The sequence below is a fragment of the Haemaphysalis longicornis genome, unplaced genomic scaffold (assembly GCF_048455015.1).
Source record: "Haemaphysalis longicornis isolate Haplotype H1 unplaced genomic scaffold, Haemaphysalis longicornis Haplotype H1 scaffold_3, whole genome shotgun sequence".
Classification (NCBI taxonomy): domain Eukaryota; kingdom Metazoa; phylum Arthropoda; class Arachnida; order Ixodida; family Ixodidae; genus Haemaphysalis; species Haemaphysalis longicornis.
In genome coordinates this window covers 170,078,297-170,095,945 of record NW_027526335.1, presented here as the reverse complement: position 1 = coordinate 170,095,945, position 17,649 = coordinate 170,078,297, and the positions used below count along the sequence as shown (strand labels likewise).

Below are 17,649 nucleotides of genomic sequence, written 5' to 3'. Positions count from 1 at the left end.
GGATTATTTTTAAAACTGTCCGCACGCCTCGCGCGGATAACTTGCAAAATTGTCCGCACGCCTCGAGCCCGAATGCAGCGCCGTGTGCCAAGTCTCTTTTTCTGTGTGTTATTATGGACGCCTCGATTTCTTCCGCTCTCAACTTGAATGCTTTCCGCGTGTTACGTTGTCGTGGCGGGTTACTTAACCCAAGTGCAGCGTCGGTCCTGAGCCAGCTCACGAGTGAAGCCGCCGTGCCGATCGAGCCCTCGTCGGACGACGAGAAACGGCGTCCGCAACGACACCGATACATCTCCTGAAGAATCGAGGACAAAGTTTGCCATCGTTCGTTCTGCACTTCCTCTCCTACAAGTCGCGTTGCCATCAGCAATAACATGCAACCATGTGCCAGAGATCACCACACGAACAAATGCCGTGCTATGAAATGGCGAATACTGTGAGGTGAAGATGATTGTGTGCATCAGGGCCTAGAGCTCGACGAACTACCACATTCGGCTTGTGATTGTGTGATTGTGGTGACGGCGTAGTACATGGTAAATGCGTGAATGAGGTGTGGTCAGTGACATGGATCAGCGGGAAGCTTAAAGGGGCCATGTAGAAACAGAGGTTTGATTCATTCGAAAGATTGCCTCGTTAGATACATACTGACGCCATTCTTAACGTAAACTTCACTGAAATAAGCTATATAATTATGAAAAAATGGAATGGCCGTGCGACCCACTAGCTCATTTCACGCAACTGAGCCCATGATGTCATACACGCCAGCGCTGGGATTGGCTGAGGCCGGCAAAAACAAGCGCAAATTAGGCAGAGCTTATAAGTTTGGGGAACAAGCTATTTGTGCTTAAATTTAGGGCACATTCTTTTTTATAGCAGTAAGAATGGTGGGATAAGTTACGAAAGCACGTGGAAACGTATAAGTACCGATGCATACTGCTGTTGGTACTGCGCGCGCTATGCTTGTTTTAGCTGCACAGCACTGCGGCTCTTTGGGGTCGTCTCAGACAACATTGGCCGATTGGTGCAAGCGACAGCGTATTACGGGCCATATTTGTCGAGCGAGCACCATGTCTCACGGAACGATTATTTTCTCCCTTAACAAAAACAAGCCAGGTACAAATATGGTCAAACACAAAGCAGAGGCAGAAAATGACCCGCTAATGTATGCTGGCACTATCTAGGTTGACTAACGGTAAACAAGCCTCCGCTTGACACCAAGTTTAGCTAGAAGACCCGCTCTTATGGTGTTGTTGCAGACGTCGTTAAAACTCGCAATTTGGTGGGAGAATCAAATTTTTAACTTAAATTGATTAGTTTCGCGGTGAACAAAGCATCACTTGCTTCCGCACAAGCACTGGGAGCACTATAAAACATGAAATCTTTCAAATAAAATAAACTTGTATCATGTCTACATGGTCCCTTTAAAGCACATAAAGTGAGGTAATATATCTCTGCACTTCACACGCCGTATCGCCTCAGAAAGTGGTGAGACAATTTCAAGTGCACCTCCTGGAGCGGCGACTGCCCTACCTGGACTAATTACACTCAGTAACGGCACAAGATGACGGTATTAACATATCAGCTGGAAAAACCGTTCCGGTACAGCAATGTCTACCTGCGTCTACCGTCTGGACGCCACCGCGCATGTGCAGGACCCTACCGTAAACTGTAGCGACTTCGCTGGATGGTACCGAGACGTACCGTGTTCGTCGTTCCAAAGTGGACGGCCGCTTTAGAAGACTCTGATAGACGTACGCTTGGCTCACGCCTAGTCGAACGGATTGTAAATATGACGCCCCAACGTTTTGGAGGCCCAGCAGCATGGATTTCATGGTCAGGTGCACGGCAGTGGTTCTACTGTCACCGGTGAACGTCGGATAAAGGAGAGACGCGCCGAGAGTTGCGGTTGAAGCTTGCCGGCAGAAGACCACAGAAAGAAAATGGGCAACTTTGACCTGGCCGTGTTGTGAGTGGTCGTGGACGCCTCTGTTCGGAGAAACGAGATTTGGGGTCAATGGACTGGCCGTCCACATCCACTTCAACTACCCAGGCGATCTTTGAGAAGCATGGATTCCAATACAAAAAGCGGCCTCGTAACTCGCTGCTCGTTGCCGCGACGCCCCTTTGTGCAGTCTCACCGCCGCGCGAGGTTGCGGAGTTTCGACGCCGAGGTAGACTGGCAAAAGCGCGTGCCAGTGCCCGCAGCATGTCCAGTTTGGTTTGTGTGTTGACGAGACTGTAGATACCGTGCACCAGGATCGCCTGTCCGAAGTACCAATGGTCGAGAGGTTATGGGACCCACTGCGACTGTAAAGGTTTGCTGAAGGTGCAGGGAGAGTCTTTTGCGGAAAGAAAGAAGTTCGGAAAACAGTGTGCAGAATTGGTTCACTGAGAAATTGCTGCCTCTTCTGCCACCTCAAAGCATAACAGTTACGAACAATGCACCTCGTCACTACCGGTGAAGCGGAATGTGTTGCCGCACATGAGCATCCCCAAAAAGGAGATGCTATTTGCGCAAGAAAAGGGTATTGGTTTTGGGAGGAACATGCCAGGGACTGAGCTTACGAAGCTGGTGGAAAGTGCGAACGCGCGTCCAGGCCGACTGCAGCAGCAGGCCACCTTGTTGTAGGAAATAGCCACAGCTGCAAATCCATTCCAAATTGCCACCCTACCACCACTGGTACGCTGTACCACTGGCTACTGAATCCCAAGCAGGTCCGGGTCTTTGACGTCAAAGGTTTTGTGGCCAGGGAATACGAGGCAGTGAAGGTGCAAGACGTCGCTGGTACGAAGGGGGACCACGTGGATCAAGGAGACTCGGTGAAGAAACTGGACTGCATCATTTGTGTTGCTGACAGTCTGAAGCCTGTGGTGGTGAAACTAACAGAGGGCGTGAGTTGTGGTGATGACGTCTGATTATGAAGGTGGTCTTGAGTGCGATCCCCTATGCTGGCCTTAACGGGAGCTGTGGTTCTTGCATGTTTTTGTTTCACTTTATGCGATGCTTTTTAGTGCGCTTGATGCTGAAAAGTATACCCGTCCGGTGAGGCAGTCTCTTTTAAAAGGCCCTGTTATGGGCTGGACAACTGTGTCTCAGGAATTTCTTTTTGTTTCTTGCTGCAGCTTGCTGATAACTGTTGAACTTTTTTGCACAGCCAGGGGAGCTGTCAGATGACGTGACAGCGCTAACAAAAGAGGACCGAGGAATAGAAACACGTACGGCATAAACGGGCGCTGACCTACAGGCGCTGTCCTACATGTTTCTATTTCTCAGTTCTATTCCGTCAGCGCTGTCAAGTCTTTTCATGAGCATGAACCAACCAACTCGCACCAGAGTCCTGCTAAGTTTTGTAGGCAGTTAGTTTAACGGCTGGAGGTGCTCTGCTCAATTTTTCGCGCACAAACCTTAGTCATTTAAATTCCTTGGCGCATGTATTCGTAATGTGCTCATCCAATTTTAAGTCTTGTGAGATAGTGACGCCCAAATATTTTACTTTGTCAACTTGAGTAATATTCAAGCCTTTAAGATTGTATGCGAATGATAAAGGTCATTTATTTTTTGTTATACTGACAAACAGTGTTTTAGACACATTTATTTCCATCCCCCACATCTCGCACCATTGGGCAATGTTTCGTAAAGAAGAATTGAGCTTTAATTGGTCATCAATACTGCATATTGTAGTGTAAATGACGCAGTCATCTGCGAAAAGTTGCGTAGTTACAGCTGGTTGCACACAAGAAGACATGTAATTAATGTAATAAGAAATAATGTTGGCCCCAAAACAGACCCTTGGGGTACACCGGAAAAAACACTAAGGTTGTTAGAATCTGCATTGTTTAAAGTTACATACTGGGTACAATTTGTTAAGTAAGCCAAGTATTACTTCGCTGTTAATGGCAATGGATTCGAGCTTGGCTATTAATTTAGAATGAGGCAAACGATTGAATGCTTTTACAATGTCTATGAATGTTACGTCATGTTGAAGTTGAAATCAATTATGCCAGTGAAGTCTCGTATTATTTCCGCTAGTTGTGTAACCATGGACAGCCCTTTACGGAATCCATGTTATTTTGGATACAACATATTGTTAGATTCGAGGTAATCTATGATGGCTTTGTTAAGGATATGCTCTATTGATTTTCAATAGCAAGCAGTTGGTGAAGTGGGCTGATACGTGTCTACCAGAAATTTATTACCACTTTTATGAATCGGAATTATTCTTTTAGTAGCCGGTCTGTCGGCAGTGCACCATTTTTCAGTGAAAGCATAAATATTTTATGCAGGAAAAGGGTAAGTTGTTCTGCATAATGCTCAACCCTCGATTCTCAAAACTTTAATTTCTTGCTTAAGATCACGAAAACATTTTTCTAACCTAAAAGGACTCCAGACGTCACAAATATGAAGTCAAAAAATTTGCTCCATCAAGACGGACTTAATGAGGTTTTACTCCTCAGCAACTCCGAGCACTTTCTGCTCCACATGTCAGTTGAACAAGAATGCTACCTTGATCAGCTTGGTTTATGGTTTAATTGGAGACTGTAAATGTAAAGTTGGGTATTGCTGTCATTTGTAATAACAACGAAATTGCACAATATCTCTTGCCTATTACAAGCCCATCGAGCTGCCAGGCTCGGTACGAGTTGACTGGGTTTCTCTGGTTTTTTTGTGGGCAAAAGCACGTACTGCCCTTTCTTTTTCACTTTTGAAGGTCCGGGTACCTTCGTTGGTCAATATATGCCGTTAAATGTCCAAAACCCTACAAAGCCTGGGAGAAAAACAATCTTGTTTGGCTTGTTGCTCCTGAACAACGCTGGGCATCAAAGAGTTAAGAAACACATTTAGGTATTTATCTGGACCCGGTGATTTCTCAACATCGAGTTGTGTAAGCAGTCAAAATACGTACCTAGTTCAGTTTTCTCGATTTCCAGCATGGCCGTGTCACGTTCAACTTGCAGTCCTTAGACTGGGTACGCTTGGGTGAATACAGACTGGAAGAAAGAATTAAATGAGTTCACTATTTCGTGTGTGTTTTCAGATGCCATTTATTTCCATCTTACATATTCCACTGTCTGGCTTAGCTGGGTAACGCCAAATTTTTCTCGGTTGCGTTGTCATAAAATCTGTTAGGGTGTGCGAAGAAAAGTTGTTTCTTGCTTGGTGCAACAGGCTTTTAAATTCTTGGGAGCACTGGTTTATTACAGCTCGATGGCATTTACGCTTCAGTGGCTAAAGCATTGTGCTGCTGAGCTCACGGACGCGGGTTCGATTCCCGGCTGCGGCGGCTGCTTTTCTGTTGGATGCAAAAAGCCAAAACGCCCGCCGTGTGTTTGAGATTTTGGTGCCCGTTAAAGATCCCCACGTGGCCAAAATTAATTTGGAGTCCTCCGATATGGTGCACCTCATCGCCTGTGTAGTTTCGGCGCGTTAAATCCCAAGGTCATCATGAGCCATTAAAAGTCATAATTTTAATAGGCATCTCATGGCCGCTGATTTAATATTCAAGTAGAGGCAGTGCTGCCAAAAAGTGGTTCTGAAGTCTTTTCATGCCTTTTTTCCAGGCAGCCTACACACAGCGAGAAATGATGTCACCATGCACGAGATAATGCTTCAGCGGTGAGAGGCCCCTCATCTGCCCGTTCTCCCGGAAAAGCTTCTCATTGGAAGGCAGTCTACAGACACACACCAGCGGGCAGTGCATGCCAAGAAGGGGCCCCACAAGTGCAAAGTCTGCGGCCAGTGCTTCAACGAGACCTCGCACCTGGCTTGGCACAAGTGGCTTGTGCACGTGCGAGACGGCCACTCGTTCGCGTGTCCGCAATGTGGAAGGGTTCAGTATAGCCCACTTATAGGGAATCCGGTTTTAACGAAATCCCGGCTATAACGAACAAATCTTCATTTCCCATTACCATTTGTATGCATTGATTTTATGTTCAGATATAGCGAAAAATGGATATAATGAACCGGTTTCTGTTTCCGATGTGTTCGTTATAAGCGGGCTCGACTGTATTCATTCACAAAGACCGTCTCAACGCATACCTGTGATACACATGGCGATATAAGGAACAGGAGGTGACGGTGCATGACAGGCAGTGCCCACATCGCTGCCCGCACTGCAGGAAGAGGCTCGATAGTGTGAACGTGCTGAGAGACCACGTGCGTGCGCAACACTAGGGCGAGAGCGAGGGTGCTGTTGGAGTAATAATGTATTTATTGAAGCCGAAACTACAGCAGTGGGAAATAGTAATACCGTCAAGAGTGTTGTTTTTAAACCGGTAATATTTCCACTTCTCGTATTTGTTGACAACTTTCTTTTGCTTGTTTGTTTGTGTATGCCCATGTTGGAGTGTATGTTGTTCTGCTAAAGGCAGCTGTATTGTTTGTACATCCCTGTTTTATTTGTTAAAAAACATTATTTTGTTTGTTTATGTATATTCCCATGTCGGAGTGTATGAACTGCTTAAAACTGCCCTGCAGACTCGGTAGCACGCATTTTGTTCAAATGTTGTGAAGGGTGTGCGAAGTTGTTTGCTGCTCAATATTTTAACATTTTCACACTTTGTGCTTTCTATGACTTGCAGTATACGTTTTGGGCTGTGATTTCTTGGCTAGGTTTACTCTTCAAACATTTCGCGGAGCGGTAGAATTCTTTAAGCATTCTTCCTTCCTATAAACTTCTGCCAAGCAACTCGTGTAACTCACGGCTGACAGCCAGTTTTCTTTCGTGCTTAAGGTATCTGCTATTTCTAAAGGACTTGGCAACACTTTTTTCAGGTACTCTTAGGGTACTGCATCTGTTTCTTGTCATGTGGACATGGATGCAAAAGTAATTTTCAAGATTGGTGCAAGAGTAGTTTTTCAATGTTTAGGTTCCAAAAATTTCAGTGCCCTTCCACTCTGTGGAAAAGGATGACTAGCAAAGCTGGGAGTAGTCCAAGGAGGGAACGAAAGAAGCCACTTTGTGCGTGATTTGTGGTTGAGCGTACTTCCTAGTCAATTAGCTGAGTGAAACACAGGTGTCAGTGGTGGTGAGGAGAAGTGGAGATGCAGTACTGAGCGCCTTCACCAGAATGAGAGCTGGGTGCATGGACTTACACAGCTTTGCTGTAAAAATTGTTTTGGTGGCCCATAATCTAGTGCCGATGGGTTTGTTCGGTACCCTTTTGATGGTGACGAAGTGCTTGCACCACTTTCGAATCAGTTTCTTGAGGGATTCTGTGGTGCTTCACTTTTGAGAAATTGCTGTTTCGAGAACCTGAACCCAGCCCCTCTCAGATCTGAAATGTGGTAGTACTTCAAATGTTGAGCTGCACGCTATCTTCAGACTACGTGGAGTCGCCGATGGGTATGCGTCGTTTAGCGCATAAATGATGCGTAATTTTAATACAGAGAGCTGTTTGTTATTAGTGCACAGCGCTGAACGTAATGGAGTGCTTGTTTGGCTCATCCGGAATGGACGTTATTTACATGGTAAAGTGAACACCTTCAATGTCCTGTACATTGTACGTGAGCGTGGTTGTAACAGTGTTGAACAGGATCGGTGATAGATTGGCCTCTTGAGATAACCCTGTACTGTTTTGGAATACGTTTGTATTCTGTCTGCCAGGTTTGCACCCAAATGTCCTTTTTTGAAGGGAGCTCTAAATGACATATAATCATGCATTTGCCCGGTAGATAACCTCGACTTCACAAAGCTCGTGTAACTTGGAACGATTAAGATGACCTTTGGTTCGAGCACTTGTGCTTTATCAGAGAGGCTGCGTGTTATACGTCTTTTCAGTATGTTTCGTGTTTTCTTTGTGTTTAATCCTTAGTACTCTCAATATGTCCGCAGTGAGGCCTTCAGCTCAGAAGGGTGCTGCAATAGGTTGGGCAACTGTCCCTTGAACAGACTTGGGTATTAATGAAGCAACGCCAATGACAGGAGCGTCAAATCCTATATATATTTTGTGCATGTTATTTACTTTCCTGGAAAGCTTTCCTACAGCACCTTGTTAGGTATTTCGTTTCCTATAAGCCCAGCTAGTACAAGGCCTCTCCTATAGTAGAATTTAGGCTTCAGCAAAGGCCACTGTGTGCATATGCTTCAAGGCACTGTTTAAATATTGGCCAAGTCTTCATGGATGAGTCCTTCATTATCAGAATGAAACGAGGCTATTGGAAGGCCAGGGACATGAATTCAGTGCAGAATTTGATTCTACAAATGAATCAAGATTACTTATTACATTTGAATACATTGCAAATAAGTATCAGTTCGCTGCTATTTTCTCAGCTGCCAGTTTTTGCATGGCTGCTGGTTAGGGCTGTCGACTCTGCATGAAGTTAAAATCATGAGTAGCATTGCAAAAATTCAGAGTATTGTGGGGGGAGGGGATAAAAGCCGTAGAAATTTGAAAACGGAAGATTGACGTGATAGCAAAATAAAATGGTGTCAGATATGCAAAATGGAAATTGTTGGATGTATCGGTGTTTCCACAAAGAGTAACTGTATCATATAAGGTCTTTTTTTTTTTTTTTGCTCCGGAATTGATGCCTCTCTCAGCTGCGACGCCAATTCTAGAAATGGTGCTGTGCAATATGCAGCGTCTACGGAAATGTGCACTTTCCATGTTAGCGACTATGTTCGGAATGCCTGTTGCAGTGAAAAGTCTGAAGACTGGCTTCCCTTTTTCACAATTTCAGAGGATTCGGGTGATGCCTGGCCACAGGACGAGCAGAGTGAGCGGCCGCTGGGGAGGTTCCAGTGTTCCTACTGCCCCTATTCGAGTAAAGTCAAGTGAGTTTTAATGTGCAATATACCCTGAGCTTCCACAAAGGAAAAGGAGGCAGAGATATTTTGTTTAGTAGGTGGCAGTAAAAGGCAGTACCCTGCATAGAAAGGACGGGTAAACGCTTGCTCCATTTCTGTTAACCCTTTGAGGGTCGAGTTTTTTTGCCGGTCGGTTTTTGTTATTGCTGATTTAAATTCTTCGGGTGGATCTATTTCGAGAAAAAATTATCCTAATTTTTTTTAGGGTGACCATAAAGTGGCAAAAAAATCGTTTGTGTTGTTACATACGTGTAGTTTATTCGTGAGTAACACGAGAAAAAATTCTAAATAAAAACGAGAGAGTAACAAGCGGGCATCTTTTGAGTGAATTGAAATTAGATAGACATCAGTTTTGCGGGCGCAAAAAGCGGGAAGCGCTCGGAGGGCGATACCCAAACCAGCCACTGCGTGCGGGTGCGCGGCCGGATGCGCGAGTGATATACGGCGCACCGCTCCTATAAAATACAAAAAAAAAAGGGGAGAAAAGAGCCTCATCAGTTTCACAGGCACCCTTGGCCTGTGGCAAGCGCAAGAAGTGAGAGGCGCCCGGTGGGCGATACCCAGCGCACCCCCTTGTTACCAGATGCGCAAGCGATAGCCGGCGCGCCGCTGAAGTAACTCATAAAAAAATAAAAAGAAGAGCCATCGGCGCAAGAAAATAATTTGACATATTTTCGCAGTGTGGCAGCACATGCCAAGCAAGAGAAGTTGGCAAAAAAAGGCGCATTTTTTAAACGTACAAGCGATGTCGTACATATACGTTATTGACCATTTTGAAGGTGTTTGCAGAGGACGTATATGTACGTCCGTGACCCTGAAAGGCTTAAGAATGCCTGCCTTTCTGCGAGCTTGCTGAAGTAGTATGAGCTGGTGTATAATGGGAATAAGGACGGGATGGAGTGAGGTCGACTGACACTGAAGCATACAAATCAGCAAAACAGTAAAAGAACTAGAAAGCAAACTCAGGTAGGCTCAACGGCCATGGAACGAGTAATGTTAGGAATAACACTCGGGGACTAGAAACGAGCTACCTCGATCAGAAAACAAACTGGAGTTGACGATATCATTGCTCGAATAGAGAAAAAGTAATGAACTTGGGCTGGCCTTGTAGTGAGACGAACCGACAACCGGTAGACAATTTACGTAACAGAATGGATACCAAGAGATGGGTATAGAAGAAGGGGAAGGCCTTTAACCCGATGGAGGGATGAGGTTTAGAAATTCAGGGGTAAAAGCTGTGGACTCGAACAGCGCAGTACAGGAGTGGTTGGAGGCCAATGGGGGAGGCTTTCGTCCTGCAGTGGACCCGAGCAGGTTGATGGTGGTGGTGAGGATGAATACTAGGCACAAAATGTTTTGTTTAAACTGTTGTAAATTTAAGTCCAAAAACGATCGCTCATCGCTGGCCATGCATTGTGGCCCGTCATTGCTCAGTGGCTCACTCGTCGCAAATGTCTTTGGCAGCGTCCCACAGCATATCGTCTTTGGTTCCGTCAGGGGTGTTGCTTATACGACACTTCTTCCGAGTGCATTCTACCATTTTGTTGGGCATTGAATGCCACGCATGCGGCACCCATGTGCAAGCTGTTGCTAGAGGTGGCCTGTGCAGTTGAGGTAGCATGCAGATTTTCGCCAGCCATCCTCTTTTAGTGTTCGGCTACAGGTTCTTTAATTGCTTATTGAGCTCAACTTCTAGGCACAATGACAAGGTCCGTCCTCTGGTCGCAGAGCACCTGTTTCAAAGATATCGTCGGTGCCCACGAAGCGCGTTCGTCACGAGCTTGTTGGGACGGTCTAGGAGTGTGCCAGGACGTCGATCCCGCACTGTGCGAATCCAGTCTACTATGAGGGCCTTCCATGTCCCCTAGGAACACCTCTTTCCGCAGCGTCTTCTACGGTCAAGCCCTGTTAATACATAGTCAGCAGGGAACTACGTTTTAGTATGCACTAAGTGATGTTTGGATTAACCGCCAATGCCAGTTTAGTGGCTACTTACTGGCTGGAAAAAGAACTACGACACATTGTGCTTTTGCTCAGTTACTTCTTGAACTGGATTGGATTGGATTTGACGGCGACAGTGAATTCACACCCCCTACCGGCAGCTTCATCGCTTTCCCGTATGCTAATCTAGAGGGCTATGCTTTTGTACGCTGCAATAGGAAACAGCTGTATGAGCAAGAAATATGTCATGGTGACCATGTTTTAACGTCACTATCGCTGGCGACTGTAGTCCAGGCGCGACCTACTCGCTGAAGTAACCATGGTAACGACGACGCTGTAAACCAACGACCGCCGCCGTCAAAAATCGCGGACATTCCGGCGGCCAACCATGAAATGAGTGCTTCGCCTCGGACATGGAGGAAAGAGGTCGGACTATGTCGTTATCGCAAGCCGCCGAGCCAACAAATAGTTCTGTCTCGTCTGGGTAATAACTTTTGTTAGCGTGAGCGAATATGCTTACTATTTTTGGATTTGTTTCTACGAGAACTATAGAGTAGTTTTCTAACACAAACAAAAACACTTTGAAATCCATCTCAGGGCCCCTTAAGCGTTGTTAAGTGATGCCCTTTCATTTGGGATAGAGAAAACACACGCGACAAAAACTCACTTGTCTGTCCCTTTTTCTGTGTAGCGGCAGTGTCGGGAGCAGTTTGTATTGAAGCGTTCGCATTCATTTTATCCATGCTACCTGGACCCGGTCAGCGCCCATGTGATCAGGCACGAGAAGACGCACACGGGCGAGCGGCCGTTCGTGTGCTCGCTGTGCTCCAAGAGCTTCACCCAGGGCGCCCATCTACAGAAACACCTGCGGACGGTGCATGCAAAGCAGGGGCCCCGCTCGTGCGATATCTGCGGCCAGTGCTTCAGCCATACCTCGAGTCTGGTTCGACACAGGCAGTACGCACACATGCGAGAGGTGTCCTCGTTTGTGTGTTCGCAGTGCGGGAAGGGATTCACCCAGAAAGGCAACCTCGACACGCACCTGCTCACCCACACGGGGGAGCGGCCGCACGTCTGCGACACGTGCCCCGCGAGGTTCGCACGACTTGGCGACATGAAGAGGCACAAGGTGATGGCGCACGACCGGCAGCAGCAGCAGCGCTGCCTGCACTGCGGGAAGGAGTTTCGAGACGTGCATTGCCTGCGATACCACATGCGTGCGCTACACCCGGGCAAGGGTGATAGCGCTGTGGGGGACAGTGATGAGTGAAGTGAAGTCGAAACCACAGCAGTGGGAAAGAACGCCAGTGCTGTTTATCCAGTTGGTAACTGTACATCGTGATCTTTCTTCTAAACTTTCTTTTGTTTTGCTCGTGAAAAGGGACACTGAAGATGAAATCAAAGTTGGTCTAAATAGATAAATTTGCGTCCCCAGAAAACGAGAATGCCCGTCTCTGGTACAGTGCCGTATTTTCGCACGTATAACCCGGTCCCCCATATAACCCGCACCCGCACTTTCCGTCGACGAATAAAAGAAAATATATTCCGGCGTATTGCGCGCATATTTTATCGGGGGTCAGACAGCTGCGCAATTTGCCCATTTTTGATACAATGCCGTTTTCCTGCGCCAAGCTACTCCAAAAGCATGAAAATCACGAAAATTGCGCCAAACTGCTCCAAAACAGTCTGGATTTTGATGCTCATGTCAGTTTCAGCAGGAAATAAAGACTCCCACATCCCAGTCACTGCTTTTACCACCGGTCAATCGCAAACGCAGAAACAGCACAAAGTAACAGACTGAAACAAAGCAAGCGATAGCTTCTAAAACACAGCAAAGCATGTTGTTGGGCTATTCATACTTAAAACTGCGCATTCGGACGGGGCAAGAAAAAGAAGACACAGGATGGGCGCAGGCTTTCCGTTCGGGTTTGCGCAAACACGATTGGCTTTTCGTCCGGATTCGCTAAAACGTCCTTCCTGATTAGGCATCGCTGTGGCAACAAACATATGACCGCCACCTGATCCGGCTACTGCTGCTGGGTGCATCAGGCGCGCAGTGCGCATCGCCGATATTTTCCCTTTTTTATATTACGCTATAAGCTGGGTTCCAGTCTATTCATTCTATCTGTTGTGGCTCTGAACAGTGACGTTAACGCGGGGATAAGGTTTGAGATTGGTGCCAGAGTACGGGAAGCTGCGCGGCTCGAAAGAAGTTCATTGAAATGGGATGCCCACGACTTTGGCGTGGTTTGTCCTTGAGGGCGAAACGCGGTGCGCGTGTCTATAATCGGGGTTCGCAAAGTGAACTTTTTGGCCCGTTGTGGCGTTACAAAACGCTGAGTTGTTGCTGTGTTTCGAAGCGAGATTGCGAGCCTCTGGAATGGAGCGGTCGACACGGAAGTTGCGGGCTGCGCTGTGGCACCGCGACCTTTTCAGGCAGCGTCCAACTAGCCGCAGGACTGCATGGCTACCCTAGCACACGACTAATAGCACTTGATGTGAAGTTTAATGCCAAAATCTAGGTGGCTAAACATAGTACGCTACTCAAATGACAGTGGGGGGAACGTGCGCCTCGGGGATTGAAACAGGTATAGGCTGGCGGGGCTATGCGACCGTCAGCTCGAATCTCAGCTGTTGCCGTGACTACACTCGCTCGTAAAATGCAGCCTGGGATTACAGAAATATTAATTTGATCGTTCAAAGGGTAAAAAAACACGCTATAATTGCAGAGCCCTTAAATTTGATTATGTGAACGGCAGTTTTCGAAACACAATATCACCAGTTTGTAAAAAGGTAGCGCCTTTAGTACTTTGTGATATACTCTTAAAAAACACTTTCGCGTAAGGCTGTTTCAGTGTTCTCTGTATTTAAAACTGATTGAAAAGTGTACTTGACCCCCGAAATTGCTAAAAAATGATTTTTTAAGCTCATGAGACGACGTAATAAATGTCGCTAACTGCTCTGAATCAAGATTCTTCAGCTCCAAAATCGACATTTCGCTGCTCCAAAAACTGCTCCGAAATCTCTTTGGGCTGTCTCACCCCTGTTTTATACATAAAAGGGTGGGCCAAAGCTACTACTCAAGCAACATTACACGTTTGTTTAGGCAAAAGAACTTACCTAGCTGACTATGTAACTAGAGGACTTGCCACATACATTTTTTCAGGTTGGTATGTTGTTGAGCTGTGTCTGCAAAACAAGCACTTTCAGTGAGATAGTAGTAGTGGCTTAGTCACTATTACTTCTGTAGGGGCATTGTGGCCCAACGCACCAAAAGAAATACCTTGCATATCATCTGCACCTCTACTTCACCCCTGAAACTTTCGCATTTTTGGTGCGGGTTATATGCGCGAAAATACGGTACCTTTAGTATAACTTAGTGAATAAACAAAAAATGAAGCTATCAGTTGCCCAGCAGAGATGGTGCAAACGGCAGTTGAGTGGATGTGCCAAGAGTCACGTGAAGAGCAACAGAACAAGGAGCGCGCACACGAGCTCTAAAAAAAACCCGCATAAAATATTTCTTTGCACGTTCACTTTCATAAGCCGTAAACAATTATAAATGTACAGGTATAATTCAAGCCGTGCTGACATTCGCAAGTTACCAAGCTGTGGCGCCGGTGGCAGTCGCGATGGTTGTTGCAGGTTCAGCGTAGAGCAATGGTCTAATTAGTGTCGCATGATGGCCGCCGCGGGAACAGTCTGTCTTTACCTAACCGGCCAAATTGCTTCCGCTCACTGACTAGCCAGAGTCACTGTTAATTATCAATAGTGACGCTGGCTAGTCAGTGAGCGGAAGCGGTTTGGCCGGTTGGGTAAAATCAAGACAGACTGATCATTTGCAGTTGCGAAACGACACCAGCTAGGATTGCTGTACTGGATGGGAGCAGTCTGTCTTGATTTTTACCTAACCGGCCAAACCGCTCCCGCTCACTGACTAGCCAGCGTCACTATCAGTGATTAACAGTGACTCTGGCTAGTCAGTGAGCGGAAGCGGTTTGGCCGGTTAGGTAAAATCAAGACAGACTGTTCTCGCGGCGGCCATCATGCGACACTAATTCGACCATTGCCCAGCGTAGTCACATGCCTGTTACCTTCAATTGTATGTGTACTAAGGCTGTGCTATGTAAGCCCGTCTGTCAAGCCGTAAATATAAATGTCTTTTTCGAGTTTTTGGATGAAGGTGCATACAAACGCCTGCTTAGTAACAGCGTGCAAATGCACATGTACTGGCTTGTTTTCGTACTAGGCACTGGGTGCGGTTAAAAGTGGGGCTAACAGATGGCGCCACCCATCAAGCCAAGTGCATCGAACCGGCTAAAACTAGGCTATCCGTAACGAAACTGTAAAGCATAAAGCACCCCTGACATCGTTCTCTCTGAGGCTGCGTTGTCCGCTGGACGTTTTGGATGTAAAGTAAAAGGCCGCGCTGTACTTTCACGTTGTTAACCACCATTGCACGTTCCGTGCGGAACTGAGGCTGGCGCACACAGAGCAGCAGTCTGCAGAAATGTAAGACAGGCAAGTTGTTTTGTCGTAGTATGCGCCGAGAGCGTGACTAGTGGCTCCTGCAGCCGCGATAATTTGCTTGGTAGGTTTTTGTTTTCCCTCTAGACCACACCGCTGTCTCACTTGCTTCCAGCATAGAGTTTCATACTAATATACACTAGAGGGAAATGTGGCGCCACCGTCTAGGGGAGCCGCGCTTCGGCGAGCGTGCCGTCATGTACCGGACAGGCACGTTCCACTTGTCCTTGGCATGGCTCACGAACAGGCTTAAAAGTTGCCTTTGGCTGCAAAAATGCAACAAGATTACTGCAGAAAATTAATCGAATTTGTTCTGTTATTAAAAAATTAAAGCTTCATAAAGATTGATTTGCCAGGGATTATTTAGAAGCTTCATGGAAGATGAATAAAAAAAAGTGTTACCCCTTTTGGCTTCAAGACGAAAAACAAGCCATGTGGCTGACCAAGCCAAGGAGGCGAGGAACATCGCTAGCTGCAATGGCGCCGCCCACGGCGGCACGCGAATGCAGCGCCAGATTTCCCTCTAGTATATATTAGTATGAAACTCTATGGCTTCCAGTCTCCATTTACGTCACGCGAAACGTCATGAAATGGCGCGGGGGATGAAAGGCGTTTCTCAGTTGATACTTTCCTGGAAATTAAAGCATCTTTCACGGCCGAATAAACACTAAGGCTTTGGGGCAGTCTAACTTTCGTATGAGCTGGTTTCCTTCAGTGTCCCTTTGAGCCCATGTTAGAATCTATGTATAAACGGCTGCAAGACAGCCTTGAAGGTTGTAATAACATGGGTCATGTTCGCATGTTATTAAAAACGGGAAAAGTATCATTGCTGCTCTTTAATATTTTCACTCTTCCCACTTTCTGTGACGTACAGTATATGGTGTATGCTTTAAATTCGAGTTTTGGTTCACTTTTAAATCATTTGCTCTGTGTTCACTTTTCAATCATCTTTCACTTTTCAATAAATCTGCACAAAGCAAAATAATCGACTAGTGAATGCACTATCTGTGCAGTAGTGGAGCTGCAGCAACTATTTCCAGCAACCACAACCTCAAGTTCTGACACCCTTAACAGACGGTGATATGCAAAAAACTTTCACAAACACTGGGGACATCCACGCTATCAGAGGCCTTCCGTGAACTGCAAGCGATGTCCTATGCCGCTGCAGTTAGCTGCCCTCACTCATCTTTAGTTCATCGCAGTGAGGCTCGTTACTAGCGGGGCAGCAGAGATTACGGCGTGCGGCAGCGGAGCGACCCGGCTGTTACCCTCGAGCCTGGGCCAACCATCGTCCACCGGTAGTGCCGGGGTAGAACGACTCCGGTCACTCAAGCAACGCGGGACCCGTCGACGACGCAGACGATGGAGTGCGAGGGTGGCTTTGGGAATAAACCCCCTTGGAGGCCTGCGTCGGTTGCCTTTGTCGCTTGCCTGCCCCCCATGCTGGCACCGTTGGCACGGCAGCCGCGAGTAAAGGACCGTCCGAGTCAGACCCATTTCCACACACTTAAGCACAGCTTCACGTTCTGGCTGAGTCCGCTCCCCTCGCTCACGGAAACACTGCCGGACACATTGTTGAGTTTCAGTATCACTGTTTATTTGCATCGTTGCGGTGCTGGTAATCGTAGTCATATGCATCGAAGAGGTCGTCGTCGTCGTCTTTGCAGCGAGTGGTGGATGCAAAGTCATCCTCAGCGTTGTGGATTTCCACCAGCTCGACTGGAGAAGCTTGCACTAAGCGCGCAAGGCTTGAATCGTAGCGAAGATGCAGGTTTTCTTCATACGTGAGCACTAAAGGACACATCACAGCGCATTTGTTGTAGTTTATAATAATAATAATTATAATGTTTGATTGTCTGGCTACAAATACAGCAAAATATCCAGCTCGCATAAGCTTATAGGCTTGGGTGCAATTGTTCAAGCAATTGTTTGAAATCCTTTATTTACATGTTTCGTCTAGTGCTAGTGGTAGTCATCGTCATATGCATCGATATCATCGTGTTCCTCATGCCACCCATTACATGCGCGGTAGCGCCTTACGAAAGCGCTGGAGTTTCTTTGCTAAAGCCACTGCACGTGCTGAGAACACTCGGCAGTCGCCGGGACGCCCGCGCTCGCGAGCGCTCCGCATTTTCTTGGTATTTTTTCCTGCAACACCGAAATTACGGCCAGTAACAACAGCTCTGCTGTTAAAAGCGGTCAACTTGGAACATCATTTGGTCAGAAGACCAACAACTTGACTGTCATCCGTGTATGTCATCCGTCTACATCTGCTGCATGCTGATGATGCACTCTATTAGCACACAGCTATGATTTGACATCTAGAGAGTGCTGACGTGGGCCATTTGAGGGATGCCAAAAGGCAAGCGAAATG

At 46.8% G+C, this 17,649-nt stretch overlaps 1 protein-coding gene across 1 annotated transcript; it reads left to right on the top strand.

Moving 5' to 3' along the window:
* The first annotated feature begins 232 nt into the window (after window positions 1–232).
* Window positions 233–16,683, top strand: LOC144175709 (zinc finger X-chromosomal protein-like). Its single transcript, XM_077704749.1, has 3 exons — window positions 233–2,892; window positions 5,560–8,774; window positions 11,511–16,683. The coding sequence occupies exons 2-3, from the start codon at window positions 8,593–8,595 to the stop codon at window positions 12,016–12,018; spliced, it is 690 nt and encodes a 229-aa protein (XP_077560875.1). The 5' UTR covers window positions 233–2,892; window positions 5,560–8,592; the 3' UTR covers window positions 12,019–16,683.
* The last annotated feature ends 966 nt before the right edge of the window (window positions 16,684–17,649 follow it).

What these genes read in the sequence shown, in the direction of transcription:
- LOC144175709 (XM_077704749.1), top strand. Translation starts at nt 8,593, where the DNA reads ATGTGCACTTTCCATGTTAGCGACTATGTTCGGAATGCCTGTTGCAGT. An exon ending in CCCTATTCGAGTAAAGTCAA is followed by an intron (nt 8,775 to 11,510) that starts GTGAGTTTTAAT and finishes GGACCCGGTCAG; the next exon opens with CGCCCATGTGATCAGGCACG.